This window comes from Gopherus flavomarginatus, chromosome 19 (genome assembly GCF_025201925.1).
Source record: "Gopherus flavomarginatus isolate rGopFla2 chromosome 19, rGopFla2.mat.asm, whole genome shotgun sequence".
NCBI classification, from domain to species: domain Eukaryota; kingdom Metazoa; phylum Chordata; order Testudines; family Testudinidae; genus Gopherus; species Gopherus flavomarginatus.
Genome location: NC_066635.1, coordinates 15,288,693 through 15,306,471, shown reverse-complemented (window position 1 = coordinate 15,306,471; position 17,779 = coordinate 15,288,693). Strand labels below are relative to the sequence as shown.

The 17,779-nt window shown below is 45.0% G+C and overlaps 2 protein-coding genes across 2 annotated transcripts in view; one reads left to right on the top strand and one right to left on the bottom strand.

Moving 5' to 3' along the window:
• Window positions 1-17,779, top strand: part of RAP1GAP2 (RAP1 GTPase activating protein 2) — a 322,912-nt gene that overhangs the window by 35,633 nt on the left and 269,500 nt on the right. The gene's annotated exons all lie outside the window — the stretch shown is intronic.
• CCDC92B (coiled-coil domain containing 92B) overlaps window positions 1-17,779 on the bottom strand; it is a 52,181-nt gene that overhangs the window by 24,792 nt on the left and 9,610 nt on the right. Inside the window, exon 2 of the mRNA XM_050929170.1 lies at window positions 12,332-12,485. Coding sequence (XP_050785127.1) covers window positions 12,332-12,485 — 154 coding nt within the window. The remainder of the gene's footprint in view (window positions 1-12,331; window positions 12,486-17,779) is intronic.

Genomic DNA, 17,779 nt, shown 5'->3' with positions numbered 1-17,779 from the left:
ATGACCCCAAAACAAATCCCCACATCCAGATGCCTCTCAACCTGGTGGGGATTTGGAATTAGAACCTGGCTCCAGACCTGGATTTTCCCATCTATCTTAGATATTTGCATGGCCTCCATTACCATAGTGTGTCACAACGCCACTATGAAGGGCAGTGCGACTGTCCCTATTTCTCAGAAGGGGAACTGAGATAGAGACGCAGTGTCTTGCCAGAGATCACACAGGAAGTCTTTGTGGTAAGAACACAGAAATGAACCCAGGTCTCTCAAACCCCTAGCCGGTTCCCCAGCCACAGGAACATCCTTCCTCTCTTCTGCCTGGTTTCTATTTCTGTAACAGATCTGCGCGTGCCCAGACTTTGAGGCTGGTGGTGGGTGTGTGTTCTGAAATCTGAACCAAATGTTGATGCTCAGGTTCGTTTCTAGACTACTTTAACCTTCCACACCAAGTTCTGTTGTAAGGGACAGCGGGGGAAAGGGAACTCCTCTCTGAAAGCTTCTTTCGAGAAAGGAAGGCCTTCCAGAATCACTGTTTAAAGGGGGCCTTTATGTCTCATGACTTCTCCTGCTCCTTGGAAAAGTGCCATATGGGTGGATTAAAGCTAAAAGGGCCTGGATCCATCAAAACTTTGAGGACCCCCAAGCAGATTCTACCTCCCAGATGTATCTAATGGATCTGGGGTTTCCTGCGATTCTGAGTCCTTGATCTTCCTGCCAAATGTAGCATCCCAGCTAACACAGCCCCATCTCAGCAGACGAGCAACTGACAGCATGTTCTATTGATCTGCCTCTTGCTAACTTCTTTGTCAGGGCCTCCTGCCGCCTGAAATCTGGTGTCCCAAATCCCAGGCATCCTGCCTTAATTTGCCACTGCACGCTACCCTCCACTCTGTTCCTTAAAAGCGCTGTGGCATCACAGCAGAGCAGTCTTAAGTGCACCAACCATACAATGTCCAACACTTGGCAACCCATAGACTTGTTCACGTGGCAGCCTATAATCTTGCTGCACAGGACCTAAGCCCCCAAGCTGGCACAGGAATTAGACTTGGACACAGCACTGTGTCCGAATGGTTTTGAGCTAGGAGAGCCTACGGTTGAAATGGCAAGCATTCTGCACTGCTTCAGAATCCCTGTGTCTAGCAGCTTGTAACAGGGAGTAGGTCAGGGAGACAGAGATTGGGAGACAGCAACTGGGGGATAGGGAGGGTCTAGTGATCTGAGCTCAGGGAAAGGAGCCAGGTGCTCCTAAATCCTCAGCCTTGCTCTGGCACTCCCATCTGTAGCCTTGGAAAAGTCACTTAACCTCTCTGCCTTAGTTTCTCCCACATGCAAAATGAGGGATGGCCATACCTACGTCACAGGGCTGTGGAGTTCATGCTTTGCAGAGCATTTTGAAGCATGAAAAAGCATGGCATCAGAGCTAAGTGTTCTCACTAAGAAAAGCAAAGCCAGCATCAAGTGCAGCTTACTGTGACTCCTGGGTCTTGTCCTGCTGTTTGCAGGGAGCGGAGACGTGCAGGGAGTGTGCTATATGCAGTCACGCCACAGCTCTGTCTTCAGTCGCAGTGTAATCAGGACAGCCCCAGAGGCGGCTGCATAGGGAGGCCGGGCTAGCAGCAAAGAGCGTTGCAAGATGGAGAATGAAAAATGCCGTTGAACAAAGATCAGTTTTTATATTCTAGGAAAAACATGCTGTATGAATGCAAGTACATATAAACATGTAGGAGCACTCATGCATGTCTCTACGCGTATATGCTCATGCATGAGTGCTTGTGTATGCATAGATACCTATGTTTGCATACACATCGTTATGCTTGGGTGCAGGGGTGTGTGCGCTTGCACATGGGTATATTTGTGTGTGCATGCTGTCCCAGAAGCTCTCTAGGTAAAGTGCCAGTAGATGGTGCTCCAGAACATGCAGCATCATGCCTGGAGGTTTTTGTAGGAACAATGAAACTTGTCGCTGTTGTGCGGGACATCAATCCTTAACATAACTCGTGAGTCAGACCCCCCTCATCCCCACCCTGACATCATCAGATGGGCTTGAAAATGAGATTTACAAAACTCTGCGTTCTGGGTTCTCTTACTTCGCTTTCCAGTCTTGGAGGCTTTGCAGATCACATTTTCAAGCTTTTCTCCATAATTATCTTTTTAAAATGAAAGCTGAGATTCTCTGGGTTTTGTGCAACTCCAGAGCTGGGGCTTTAAGGAAAACAGCAAATTTTATGAGCTGCACAATGAAAACATTGCATCAATGTGTCCATGTGCATGGTCATGCACATGCTCATTTGCTGCATTCTGAGGCTTCTCAACTCTGCTTTCCTAGCAGCAACTTCAAAAGCCCCATATCAGTTTGGTGGCAGCCCTCTCCCTGATCCAAAGAGGGCTTGCTGCTTTTCCCTCTGGAGTCCCTCAATGCCTTTCTGACCATTGGGCAGAGGGGATGCGTTCTCTGGGGATGGAGGACAGACCTTAAGCGGTGATGGAAAGAAGGGTAAAAATGACAAGTCTAATTCTACTGCTCGTTCATATCCAAAAGCCACAATTAATTTTTTCCCTGACTGACTGACTGCCAGACTGTTTGTGCATGCTTGTCTGTGTGTATCAAAATGACTGCTTCGACCTTATTGTAATGAAACATTGCAGTAAGGTGGCTTCAGAAATATCAATCTTGAACTTTCATTTTCCAGGAAATTCTGAATCTTTAAATTCAGGGCAACAGGAAACTTTGAAATGTTGGAATTTCTTGACCAACGGAAACTCAAGTTTCAGCCGGGATTCCCAAACTTGCTTTGCGGCTTGTTCAGGGTAAGCCCCTGGCAGGCTGTGAGACACTTTGTTTACCTGAGTGTCCACAGGTACTGCCGCTCCCAGTGGCCGCATTTTGCTGTTCCCGGCCAATGGGAGCTGCAGGAGGCGGCATAGGCCGGGCCACTATTTCCCACAGCTCCCATTGGCTGGGAACGGCGAGCTGCGAGCTTCCATACCTGCGGACACTCTAGTAAACAAACCATCTTGTGGTTCGCTAGGAGCTTACCCCGAAAAAGCTGCAAACCAAGTTTGGGAACCCCTGCTCTAGTGAGTAGTTGCATTGAAGTCAATGCATCTACTCGGATGCATGAAGTTATGCATGTGTTTGCAGGATTAGGGCCTAAATCGTTGTCCCAGTTCTGAATTAGGATGACATTATCAGTTGGATAGGCATTGGATTTTTTTTTGTTTTTTTTAAATACGGTCAGATTTAAACCAGCATGAAACAAATTGCTTGGGGATGAATCTGCTTGGTGAGAGACCATAGGGAAATGTCAATCCAAGACAGTTAAAGTTACTCCAGACCAAATGTGCAGCTTCTCACTTCACTGAATCTCAGTTTAAAAACTACACTGGCCATTCATTCTCACACAAAGATCTTTTAGGGATGATTTATATACGTGTTAAAAAATGACTGCTCAACCCAAGAATCCCATTTCTTTCCTTCTTCCTAGCCTTGGGCTACTAACATGATTTTACTAGGGACGTTGGGGGCAGGGGTGGGGTGACTTTTGCATCTATTAATAGTTCACTTTTAACCCCCAAACCTTTACAAATTCTTTCAAGATAATCATCATGCAACCACCAAACCTAAAGCAGCTGGAGAGCTAAGGGAGGTGCAGGGGGAGTAACATCAAAATTCAGTTTTTGGGTTTTTTCCAAAAATTGAACTTAAATGATTAATCTTTGTCTTTAGATTTTTCTGTTAATCTTCTTTCATATTGACTTTAATCTCCCCACTAGAACATCACACTAGACACTGCTACACTTCAGAAACTAATCACTTGGCTTGATTCGCCCCCCGCAAGGCCTCTGTGCTTTGTCTTTAAAAATAAATCTGTAGTGACTGTACCAGTAATGGAGAACATGCTGTAATTTCTGGAAACCATTCAACACTCTGTCCCATTGGAAATCAATATCGACTGCTATATTTTTCTAAAGCTAAAATGGGATACAAGGGATATTTCAAATGACATTTAAAAGTGCATCAAAGTCTCCTGCGGCTCTATTTTTAGAACAAGACACTACTCTCTCTGGCCCGGGGTGAATTTCAGTTTCAACGTTTGATATACATAATAGGGGCCTTGATCCTGCATTGAAACCAATAGGCTTACTTATCTGAATAAGGACTTTTAGAATCTGGCTCCTGCGTACATACCATTATGTATGTGAGAGAGAGAGAGAAAAAAACAGGAAGAGCAGTGTCCTGCATAAGTAAGGGCTTTTATAGGAGGAGATACTACTGATGTGAGTAAAGGCTGCAGGATCAGACCTTAGCTTTGCTAGTCCCTCTGAGTCTGCAAAGATATAGACTTTCTATCAAGGTGAAATTACTGATGGTCTGGTATGAGGTAGGGAGAGCACTGTGCTTTATAATGGTCTCCCGCTGTATTTAGCAGGGAGCCAGCTCTGGGCTTTTCATTTGCAATGCACGGATGGAAGGCAAGTTCATTGCATAAGCAACGTGTGTGGTACAGTATCTGTGGGAAGGAGAGTTGGCAGCACCACTAATGTACTGTCAGGCCTTAGCTCCCTCCCCTTCTCCAGCAAAAGCAGTGTTCCAAGCAGGGCTGGCATCTGCTGCAGCAGAACCTTGATCGCCTTGCTGTCTTTAAATGTGTGACCTAAATTTTCTTTAAAACACACTCCCTCCATCCCTCTCTTCAGCATTAACTTCCTTCAGGTCTTGGAAATGCTTTTTATATACTGATAAGCATTCACGCGCGAGACAGAGGCAAAGTCACAGAGCGCTAATCTCCCTCCCTCTCTCCCCAGACCAGATCACAGTATCTTTAATCAGTCTTTGCTCTGGCAAAGCTAAAGAGGGCTCTGAGAAAAGGCTGAATTGTGCCTCCTCAATTCTGTCTCCCTAGGCTACAAGTACCTTGCACTGACTTCAGTGGCAGTTTCTCATCCCTCCTGGGAGAACAGGGCCATGGACCACTGCCTTTAACTACAACTAAAGCACATCAACCACATTGAAGGCCCTCAACTGTTTTAAAAACCTAAAATCCTTCCCTGTTGGTGGTTCTCCTTTAACTTGGATTCCTTCATTTAATTTTAAAATAGGATGGGTTATTAGCAACATACTGCCAAGCCGGCAGACCTGAGAGCAGAGGAACAGCCCTGACCTGGGAGGGAGATGAGCGAAGTGACCTAACAGTAGAAACTCCAAGCATTTGCACTGCAGAGCACTTTACGATGTTCTACTTTGTAAATGTGTGTTGGTTGCTGCCCTTAGAATCCCCTGGCTTGAGTAAACTGCCTTTACACTACACAATTGCCACCTTGCTACATCCAACTGTGTCACCTGGCTAGTTTGGGAAGCTTGGGCTGGTCCCTCCCTGTGGCTGTCAAAGGGAAACGAACACCCTTTTGCTCCTTAGCACTGATCCTTCCTGACAGCGCTGAATTTGAAGGGGAAAGTTCTGAGCAATTCACTGTTGTATTTCAGCTTGCTCAGTGCAAGCAGCCACTGGTGAGGCCTCTGTCTATACGTTGCCATTTCTCAAGACAATCATAGAAGATCAGGGTTGGAAGAGACCTCAGGAGGTCATCTAGTCCAACCCTCTGCTAACCCAGGACCAACACCCACTAAATCGTCCCAGCCAGGGCTTTGTCAAGCCGGGCCTTAAACCTCTAAGGAAGGAGATTCCACCACCTCCCTAGGTAACCCATTCCAGTGCTTCACCACCCTTCTAGTGAAATAGTCTTTCCTAATAGCCACCCTAGGCCTCCTCCACTGCAACTTGAGACTATTGCTCCTTGTTCTGTCATCTGCCACCACTGAGAACAGCTGAGCTTCATCCTCTTTGGAACCCCCTTTCAGGTAGTTGAAGGCTGCTATCAAATCCTCCCTCACTCTTCTCTTCTGCAGACAGATTGTCAAACAAGAATCCATCCAACATGGAATCCAACCTCTGCCTGTCAATATTGCCTCTTATTCTCAAGGAAGGGTGCTGCTTTTGTCTTATTGAGGCATGTGTTGTAGAAGGGTTAAGACCCTAGAAGGGGGAAGTCAGGGGAAATATTTCTTAGATACTGTCATTTCAGAAATATGGGGCCCGATTCTGCACTCGGACTGGTGCAAACCAGCAGTTACTCCACTGAGGGCGATGGGCCTTGTGCACTCACGTACACCAGTGAAAAGTGAGTGTAAAACACCACATCACCATGGGAGCCCTTTACACTCACAGTGGAGTGGTATAAATGATGGCACAAGGTGAAGGGCAATGGAGAATCAGGCCTAGTGGTGTTGCATCCATGTAGAATGAGCAGGAGGTCTGACTCAAGCCCAGCAGGGTTTCAGTGGCTGTCGTCCAGTGAGGCGAAATGCCTTGCTCAAGGTCGCATTCTAGAACAGAGAATAAAACTCAAGGCCAGAAATGGCTAGTGATATTTGGGTGTCAATTTGGGGGGGGCAGAGAGGGGCAACTGGAGACACTTTAAGAAGTGGGCTGGTTTCCAGAAAGTGCTGAGCATTCTCCCCCTGAAAATCTTTAAGGTGGCTCAAACTGGGAACCCAAAAGATAAGGAGATCCAGAAATCACTAGTCACTTAGGAAATCTGAAAGAAGATTTCCTACGGTCAGTGCCTGATTCCATGGCTAATCCCTTAAGCTGCCACCTCATGCTTCCTACTTGCTCTCCCTTACGTAGCCCTCTGTTCAGAGGAGCTAGCAGATCACACGAATTTACTGCCAAAAGATTTAAGTTTCCCTTCTAGTTACTGGAGAAGGACCGGGAGAGAGGGGAAAATAGTCAGAACAAATCCATTTCTATTTCGGATGTGTTTATGCTGCACAAACGAAAATGGGGGTGGGGAGGGAAGCCACGTTTTCTGTCATTTCAATAAATGAATCACTGCAGAGCTGTTAACAGCATTTCTCTTCCTGTAAAACCTGGTACTGTAAACAGTGGAGGCTGTGTATGTGGGGGAAACTTCTGAACTCACCCGGGGAATGTGGTTCATCTGAAATGGTTTTGGCTGCAATATTTAGTAAAGATGCTCTCCCCTCCCCCATCCCATGTCATCGAAACAATGCTAATGGCAAAGTAGGATGTCAGCTGAATTTGCTGGCCAGGGTGCCAAGGATTGAAATTCTTCCATTTGAGTCTCCTCTTCCTCCTCCCCATTGGAAGGATAACTCTATCTGGTAAACTGCTACCCAGGAATCTCACTTTGACTGCTGTGAATGCCATTAACCAGTTGTAATTTATGACCTCCAGTCAAATACTCAGCAGACTTTACATGCCTTTAGCTCACTGCTTAACTTTGCTCCCATGCCAGAAATCATGGAGTCTTTTGTGAACTTACACTCTTTTCTTTCCAAAGTTTTACTGGTTAAAGCTGTGAAAAGGTGAACTGAGGTTCCTGGAATCCACTGACTTGCCTGGATGCTTTGGGTGGGGAGAGCATGCTGCTGGGAAGGTGGATGATCCAGAATGAATCATCCTGTGGTACACTTGAGGTTGCCTATTGGCACATGGTGGTTGTCATGCAGGCATATCTCATACTGTGGTTACATGTGGAAGGTGCTCAATAGATTTATGGGCATCAGGAAAGGCTTCAGGGGACGGAAGCTGCTACTTAATCTGCAGCGCAGTTGACAGGTTGTACAAAGGGCTCCTGCTGATCTCGGATCCATTACTTCACTGGAGGAGGCAGCACAGTGGTTTTTAAGGATTTTTTTCCTGATGAGTCATTATTAGTAACCCTGTTGCAACATTTTGTCAATATCTGAATGAAAAGCTTTTTCGGGTGAGAGGCTTGTTGTCAGAAATGACAAGCAAATAGGAAAATGGTGCATATATTACTGTTGGAGCTCTCTGCTTACAGCGACCTGTGTCCAGAATTCCTCTGGAATCTGAGAAGTTAGGATTCAGACAAACCAGCTCTTCCAAAAGGTAATGCTGGGAAATGGGAGAATTTGCTAAAGTAGCAAAAAGTTCCTTTTAGAACAGACACAATGCCATATGGTTCTCCCCAGTGCTCGCCTCATACTGAAAGATAAAGGACATCATTGAAATATGACATCAGATCCAGCCCTGAATGAGCACCACCAAAAGTTGCTGCTGTTTGATGTTGTATCTGACATAAAATACTGTTTCAGGCTAGTTCCCAGTGGCCAGGTATCCTCTTCACTAAAACTAGCCTTATCAATGGTCCTCAATATTGGAAACCTCATCAAAGAAATCAAGGGTTAAATTGCTCATGGACACATCCAGGACCAGGTGACTGGTATGGGAGATCTTGCATTGCTTCTGCCTACACTGGACCTCTTTTACACAGATCTTGTGTATGCATCTATGACTTTGAGAGGCACTCCGACATTAAGATGTCGGACACAGGATAGATGACTGGTATCAGTGGCATAAAAGTCTTATGGCACCTCAGCTAGCAAAAATCAGCCTAGCTCTGGAGCCAATGGCGCACTACTGATTTACATCAGCTGACCACCTGGTAAAATGGTACTATCCTTAGACATGGTTGGGAAGAAATGATCTATAATGTCCAAGCTTGTAATGGGGTCATTGATGCCCATGGGCATTTCAAAGCCTCCAAACCTGATTTATGCACAAGAAATTTATTTCCTCTCATGGCTGGAAGAGCTGCATTTGGGTCTAGTTTTAAAAAAAAAATGGAACAGCAAAAGTATGAAAGGGATGGAGAAAATAGATGATTTTGTCACTGCAGACTTATCTTTTGTTTCCTTGGAGTCAGTGAGAGAGAGAAGAGCTGGAAGACAATGAGTTATTAGTCATTGCTGAATTATTGATGAAAGATACTGTACAAGTTAGAACAAATTTCAGCAATGGGAGGGAGTTAAGTGAATCATTTGCCTTCATCTGGAGAGGCTTTATGAAGAGCAAATATCTGTCCGGACCTGCCCATCTTCTGCCAGGGGCAAGGACAGGATTTTAAAGTGAACCTCACTTTCCCAAACTCTGGTTCACACAACTCCCCAGGTTCACAGAAGGTTCATGTGGCTCCCCAGTTAGCACATGCTAAAGCTGTGGTCCTACCGCCCACTCAGCACCTTAGCTTCAATCTTCATGTCTAAGATTTGCAGAGCTGGAGATAAGCTCCTTGGCCATGCCTCCTCTCCTGTGCAGTGCCTAAGATCTGCAAAAGTTTTATCTTCCGACATCTGCCCTGTGGGGTTCCTAAACACTGCAAGTCTGACGCTCCCTAGGCATGGCTTCTGAAACCCCCAAATCTATGGATGCTTCAGGTGTCCTATAACTTCTCCATGTTTGGAACTCATGCTGCATTCATGAATGATGATAAAATCAGAGATTGCCTTAGTTTCTTGTTAGAACCTAGGAAATCTAATCGAAGATCAAGGCCCCATCACTATTTACTCCACTCCCTTGTCAGATTTGGATTGCCCCCTACAATATATTTAAGTGATGAGATCCTTAATGATTTGTTTCCTATTATAGCTCATAGATCTTCTGGCCTAGAGCAGAAGATACTGGGTATGAGTCTTTGCCTTGTGTTAAAGCAGGAGTTCAGACTAGATCTAATGAAGAGTAATACTACATAAAAGCTAGGTATTAATCTGAAACTGCTTTTACAACATGATTACCCCTTGGTCTAGCATTTAAAAGCTAGCTCTTCCTTTGTGTCACTTGCACAATTGTATCATTTAAACAAAATTTCCCAGGCCACAAAAACTCTGAATCTTGTGGAAATGGTGGGAGGTTGCTTTGCAGCAGAAAAAAGCTGCAGCTTGTACGGTGATGCCTTGTTTAAAAATTCATGCCAAGGAAAGATTTTTCAGATGAGCAAGGTAGGGGAAACCCAATATATTTATGCTGCTAGCTTTAGCACCCATCTAGCATCTCGGTCATAAAGCAGCAAAACAAGAGGGCTGCTGATGCTGCATGTTATTGAGCTGCTCTGGATTGAGGTGGGGGTCAGAGAATCAATTTCATATTTCCTCACTGCAAAAAGAAAAAAAAAGACCACATTTCCTGTAGCTCTGAAGGAGACTTTTGGTATGATCTCATCCCTATTGTTATCAATGAAGCCCAGCCTTTTTCCTGTCCTTATGCGTGCTGGAGAAAGAATGAACTATTTTTACATCTTAATCGATAAACAAGAGGCAAAATACCTCTGAAGGCACAGATCAGTGGAGGAAGTGGCAAGATCATCTTCATGCACCCCCGCCCCACCCCAACAGTGAATTGCTGCAGTATAGATAAAGCAATAATGAGTCAAACGCAGAGTAGTGGCTGAACAGGTTGCAAAAGCTAATTCCCTCTCAAGAAGTGCATTGTGAACTACTGTAGAATTAAACCAAAGGGTAGCTTTATAATGATGGATTATAAGCACAAGCACCTGTTTTATCTTGCACTCTGCCAGCTCAGTGTCAGAGTAAAACATGCCCATAGTCTCCAGCATGTATCTCAGCCAAGGTAGCATTTTGTCACCCACACTGGGAGAGAAGCTTTTTAGTGGTTGCTATTCAAATCGGATTCGGCAGGATCATCGTATGTCAGGTTAGGATTGTAGGACCATGTTGGTAAAATGAGAACTGTGCCAACAGTGTGAGTATTCAGGATTAAGGACATTCAGGGTATGTCTACACTGCAATAAAACACCCAGGGTTGGCCCATGTCTGCTGATTGATTCAAGCTCAAAGGGCTCGGGCTGAGGGGCTCTAAAACAGCAGGCTGGAGCCCAAGCTTAGGCAGCAGCGGCTCCAGGCACCAGCACTCCAAGCGCATGCCTGGGGTGGCAAGCTGCGGGGGGTGCCTTGCTGGTCCATACAAAGGAAGCAGTGAGGCAGCCTTTGGCGGCTTGCCTGCGGGAGGCCCGCCGGTCCCGTGGATTCGGCAGCAGTTCGGCAGGTACACCAAAGCTGTGGGATCTCCCGCAGGCAAGCCACCGAAGGCTGCCTGACTGCCATGCTTGGGGCGGCTAAAAAGCTATAGCCACCCCTGAGCTTAGGCACCTCTGCCCCCGCTCCCCTTCGGAGTCTATTGAGTATCTTACTCCATGAACCATCCCATTGTCTGCAGTGGTACTGTGCGTAAAGAGGACAGCATTGGATTCCCAGCAGCCAGTTAAGGACTAGATTTTTGCCTTAAGCAAGAGGTGATGCACAGGCTACAGCTGTGATGCACAGGCTACAGCTGTAATTTCCAGCTCAGCTACATGGGCAAGCTTGGATTCAGCTAGCACACTAAAAATAACAGCGTAACTGCAGCCGCATGGGCAGCAGGCAGGGCTAGACACTGTGAGTATGTACCTCAGGTTTCAGCTAGCTGTGGCTATGCTGCTATTTTTAGTGCACTAGCTCATCAGAGCCGGTGTGGGCATGTCTGTCTGAGCTGGACATTTTACCTTTTTGGCTGCAGTGTGGGAAATGCTTCTCCCTCGGAACATGGAGAGGAACAAGTTACTCCAGTCCTTGCAAAGTGCTGCTTCCCCCCCCACCCCTCCCTTGCATCTGGCCAATAAGCAGCAGATGCAGAGCAAAAGCTCCATTCACTCCCCAGCCTCTTGGCTTCACCCACTCCCAAGTCACTGGCTCACAGCAGGGAGTGTTCACAGCAGAAGCAGACCAGGAGCTACAACCTTGGTAGGTCTCATTTGCCTGAACAGGTGGTGTGGTGTAGCCTTAGCCCCTCTTAGGATCCCGTTTGTGTCCTTGGCTTGCTTAGACAATTTAGCCTGGAGACTGCAAAGCAGCATTTAACCTTCTGTCCATCAAAACAGTTAATGAAAAGAAGCATTTCTTGAAAGGCTGCAAGGCTTTCTTGGTTGGTAGACATATGGGCCAGCTGTGGAGTTTGGTTCTGGGTTGTGAAATGGATGGGAACTTCCCTGCTTTGTGGGTTGTGGATTTTGGATCTTGCATTATCATTGGGTGATTATAGTATGACACATTTATTCTCCTTGTTCAATGGCTTCTAAGCCTGCGTGTGCCACCTTCTCCTTTAAGAAGTTCACAAATTCCTGCTTGGAATCCATTTCCCCTTTCCACAGCAATAATCACACGAAGAAATCACACAGGCACGGTAGGGCCCACATAACCACGTTGCTGAACCTACAGAAACATACAGGGCCTACTTATGCGTATACGCTGCTCTGGTTGATTTTTAAAACCTAGAACACAGTGAGCTCCACAAGAGGGTTCACAACTATTTAAAGGGATAACTACTCAATTCCTGTACACCGTACAGGGAGAGTGTCACATTTCAAAGTGTATGTGGCTTTCATGTGTGTTGTCCCTGTTCTATGGGAAGATCTACATAGGGAAGAGGCTAGTCATGACACCAAGAACTCACCTGTGCAGTGCTTTTGCAGTCGGAGGATCTCTAGGTGCAGATCATGGAGCAGTTCCATCTGTTCCTTCTTCAGGAAGGCGATATGTCGCTGCACACTCTGGATCTGGTGCTCCAGGGACAAAGTCTCCATCGCAACAAAATTAACAGTCCAAGCCTGGAGGGAGTAAATGGTTCATGATCAGACATGCAGCTGTGTACTATACTTGTGATTCAGCTGGAGAGGTGAAAATTATTCCTGCGGCTTTTACAAGAGACATTTAAAAGGGGAATCTAATGCTGCTTGAGATATATTACGAGCAGCTGAACCCCAGTCTTTCCTTTCTCTTCATACACATTCGGGACTCCTCTGAGTCTCTTTACCTAGATTTCACCAGGGCTTTTTACTTGTATGACTCCCATTGCTACAGTGCCTCAGATTAATGGATTGGACAGAGAAGTTTTATCATCCCTCTTGTGTATATGGGGCACAGATTAAGCTGCTTTCCTAGGGTCACACATGGGGTCTGAGACAGAGCAGGCAACCTAGGCCTGATGACCCATGTGGATGTCAACTGATGTCAGATTGATGACAGATGTTTTTTAATTTTACTTTTTAGAAACTAGGACATTTCTCTCTCATACATACAAATATTAAGACTGCAAAGTCAAGTAGTAAAAAGCTAGGAACTGCTAGAATTGCATTGAAAGGCCTGTGCAACCTTAATTCAGAACCTTTGTGCATATGCCTTTTTACACAGGCTTTCATTAGTCTTACATTTTTATCTTTTTCCATTCAGGGCACAGAATGTTTGATCACTGAAAGAGCAGCTATTCAAAACTTGTTTGCCCCTCGCTATTGCATGGGGCATACGTTCCTTACTTACTGCCAATTATTCAAACCTGGCTCTGAAGACAGAATTATGCATTTCCTCCTAGGTTTGTTTTAATGGCTTTCCTCACTATAGTATCAGTGCATCAAACATTAATGACTTCATTTTCACAACACCCTGGGAGGTGCCGGGTGGTATTATCTTCATGCCTCCATTTCCCATCTGTAAAATGGGAATAAGGTCAAAAGTATCAGCAAGTTTTCTGTCTGACTTTAGATACCCTGCACCTGACTTTTTTTTTTTTTAAGTATACATAGCATTAGATAGCACTTCATATGTTCAAAGGACAGCTCCCATTGATTTCGTTTGCAACTCAGAGTACTTGACAATTCTGCAAGTCAGACACTGAATGAGGCAGGGGTCCAGTGCAAAAAATAGTAGGTGATCATGTGTTTAAAGACTGCATCATAATGCATAAGCACAAGGAGACTAATTAGACATTGTCTAATTTTTTGAGTGTTGACTTTGCAACCTTAATGTGTTAGTGTGCATGTGTATAAAATATTATATATGATGGTGGAAGAACTGTTAAGGAATAACACGTTTAGTCAAATTATGCTCTGTTACTGATATAAACTGGAGCAACTCCACTGACTGAAATTTCAACCAGCATAACTGAGAGCAGAATTTGGCCCTCAGTATAGGGAAGCTCCTACACTGATTCTTAAAAGCAGTCCCCAGTGAAAGATAAAAATGGTCTCTATTTTACTATATACGTCTCCAGTGGAGAGGTTAATACAGAGCACTCTACAGTGAATTTCCTCTCTCTCATTTAGAGAGAGGCTTGAAACCAAGCTCAGATCTGCATCCCCTAGGTTGGAAGCTAGGCTCTGATCTGGATCCAAATTCCGTAGCTGGTCCCTATGATCTGTAATAGCGTCTTGACCCAAATCCAGACACCAAACTTTGGAGAGGGATTTGTTTCTGGATTCTGAGCTCAGTCCCATCTCTAGGACATCCTGACCTCTTAAAGAAATAAAATGTCTTTTGTGAATTCACTTCTTTGTCCCTCCTAGAACCAGAGTGCTTGTGAATACTTTGATTGTGTGAGCCTTTCAGTAAGGCTGGGGCCTAAGGTGAAGCAACTTCTACCAGAAGCACAGCAGTGATATGGATTAATTCTCTGAAATAGTTTGAGAGAAGCAGGGGAAACTCCAGTGCTTGGGACATTTAAAAACAAGTCAGGCCATGGCACCAGAATCAGATTTTAGCTATGAAGGATATAACTGTATCAGAATTTGTGGCTAACACCCCTTCTCTTTCCAAAACTGTCATGTGTTTCCTAAAGACCAAAAGTAAGTTAGGAAGTTGGTTTTATTTCAAAGAAGGCAAGTCCAAAAGCATTGTGGTCTCGAACCTCCCCACCCCCCTAACATTATGATGGAGCACTGGTTCAGGACTGGGGGGAGTGTGGGGGACGGAGTATCACTTACTGAATCACATGCCGCCTACTTGCAGCTCCTAGGTTTTCCTTGGAGGTCTCCTAGTATTGCCCTGGCCTGAACTTGTTCAATTTCAGAAACGGCAGCAGCAATTATTTGCAGAAAATGCTGCGGTGGATTTCCTTTCCCATACATCTTACAGTTAGGCTTTAAAAGCAGATACCCTGGAGCCAGATTCATTGCTGAGTGGAGTTGCATCTGGGACAAATTCACCCTGACTGGAGTTACACCAGGGTGAATTTGGCCCATCAGTTATCATTTGACAAGCCACATACTTGGAATGCATGAAAAATACAACATGCTCTGTCTCACCCAATCAGTATTATGTGGCAAGGAGATTTATGCTCTCTTATAGAGGAAGAACAGTCTTTGCTGGTAATTCACATGACGGACAAGTGGTTATGTCAAGTCTGTTTCCCAGAGGCTGAGCTCCTGGAGGTTAGGGAGTTCATCGCTACATGTTAATTTCTTCTGTAACGGTGCTGCATTAGCCTGCCTACCTGTGCCGCTGCACAGCAGATAAAAATAAACCTCAAAATCTGTAATCTTGAAACACCATCACATGTGGATACGGCAGCCATCCTTATTCCATGCATAAAACCCAGAGGGTGGGGAAAACAATTTTATCTGTAGCAAACCATGTTGATTTGTGCTTGCATTCCATCCTTTGGAAGATTCTGCCAGCATCATGCTGTCATTTAGAAGCTATTCCCATTTCTTTTTTCCTCCACATCTGATTTCCTTTGCCAGTTTCAACATAAGCCAATGCTTTAGATTATGCTTACAGCCCACAGAGTTTTACTTTTGTGCATTTTAACTTAATTTGGTGGCATTTCCCCCCCCCCATCAAATAAGCTTGATTACTGTAATAAGCCTTGGAAAACACCAGTTTCAATACTTTCTGTTGCCAAAACCTCTTAAATATTTGAAAGCCTAAAAATCAGGACTTCCAAAATCAGGCACTAAAGCTAAACGAATAGCAGCAATTTTTTTTGCCATATTTACATGTGCTACTGTTGTGATCACTTGTTGATACCCAGGTACTAGAGTGGACTTGTCTAATACTTTGCATTGTGTAGCACTTTTCCTCCATGGATCTCATTGAACTTTACAGATATTCATTGATGCAGTCATGCCACCCCTGGCTAGGTGGCTTTAGACCCAATTTATAGATGAGGGAACTCCACCACAGAGGTTAGTGACTTGTCTGACTTATCATATGGCTGGGAAGTCCTGACATTCAGACCTTGCTCTAACTACTAGATATCTTGCCTTCTCAGTAAGATATATATATATATATATATATATATATATATATATATATATATATATTTTTTTTTTTAGACTTAAGGATTGTTTTGTTTTTTGATGGCTAAGACCATACCATCCACTGGCATGGAGCAGAAGGTGTTTTGGGCTTTCTTACGTGATGGCTGCTATCTTGGCTGACCTACTGGGGATTGAATGGGCCTCAGGGGGAAGGGGCACCTCTAGAGCTAAAAGCTGAGCTCCTGCAGCATGAGCAAAACGGTGAAGGCTCCGCAGATGTGGCAGTAACAGACATTTTCTGCAGATGACTCAGGGAGGAACCTGTAAAACTCACTTCCCAGAAAGACACGTCCTTGGCTCTACCTCCACTGTGCAGTGTTAGTGCTGATAGCTTTCTGTGCTTTTTAGGAAGAGAGGTGTGGACTTTGTCCCAGTCTCACTCCTCTGCTGATCCCAGTGTGTTTCCACTCCTTTGAACTATCCTTTGCTTCCCCAAGAGCCAAAGGTGAAAGTAAGCCGGTACAGTGTACTGGCTAGAGCCAGTACGCCATGCTGGACCGGACCGGCTTCCCCAGGCTGGTGAATTTAAAGGGCCCGGGGCTCCCTGCAGCCGCCAGAGCCCCAGGTCCTTTAAATCTCCTCCTGAGCCCGGCTGCCAGAGCCCTGGGGTAGCAGTGACAGGTCTCTGGTGGCAATTTAAAGGTCCTGGAGCTTCGCTGCAATAGCAGTGGCTGGAGTCCCAGGTCCTTTTAAATCTCCCCGGGGCTCCCAGCTGCCTCTGCAGCTAGTAGCTCTGGGGGTGATTTAAAGGGCCTGGGTATTTAAAGGCCATGCCTCAACCAGAAGAGGTCACGCCCCCTGTTCAGGACATGGGCATACCAGTAAGTCCTTTAAGTTACTTTCACCCCTGCCAAGAGCTCTGTATTAGCTATTTAAAATGGAGCTATGCCAATTTACACCAGCTGAAGACAGGTTTGTCGATTTCATCTCCTTTTAAATATACACAAAATGATGCTGATCATCCTCATGAGCAAAGCTGCCAAGGAACCTTCTGAACAGTGAGGCATTTGGGCTGGGACTTTCACGATTGCTTACTGGTGGTTGGCTTAACTCTGCTTGATGGTATGGGAGCAAAGTTGGGCTAACCAACACGGAATGCTTTATTTTTACATATTTGTCAACAAGGACTGAAACGGGGGTGCACCAAATCTGTGATGCTGCCTGATGCTGTGTTCAGTTGCTTAAAGTCATGAGTCACAATTAATATTCTCTTTTCTTATGTGCTGATGAGGGCATTGAATTGAAATTACTCATTGTTGCAGTCCAAGAAGAGTAAAAACCAGGATCTCTGTTCTGATCATTCCACTGAAATCCATGGGCTCACTCCAGATTTGCCTTGGCAGTATAGCTGAGATTAGAATTGTGTATCTGGATTCTTCAAAACACCAACAAGAGGGAATTTGGATAAACCTGCACGTAGCTTATCTTGGTAGTTGTAGTTTTCCATTGGCCTCCACTGGGAGCCGTTTATGAATGCAAAATAACAAGACTTCTGGTCTTCTCATGTTTCCACCATCTAGATTGAACCATTCATGGAAGCTTCAGAAGATCATGAGATTTGTAAACACAAATAGATTGAAAAGACCAGATCCACACTTGTATTAAGGCCACTTTATGCAATGCTGGAAAGTATAATTTATACCTGCTTTAAGGTCCCTTTACATAAGGAGTGATAATGTAAATTAGCATCAAGCACAAATACTCCTTTGCCTAGTTACCCCTGCAGGTCTGGATAGCCCATGTAAAGGTGTCAAGGGGTTCCTGACTCCCCCAGAAAGGCATGTCTTCCAAATCTCAATCCAGTCTTT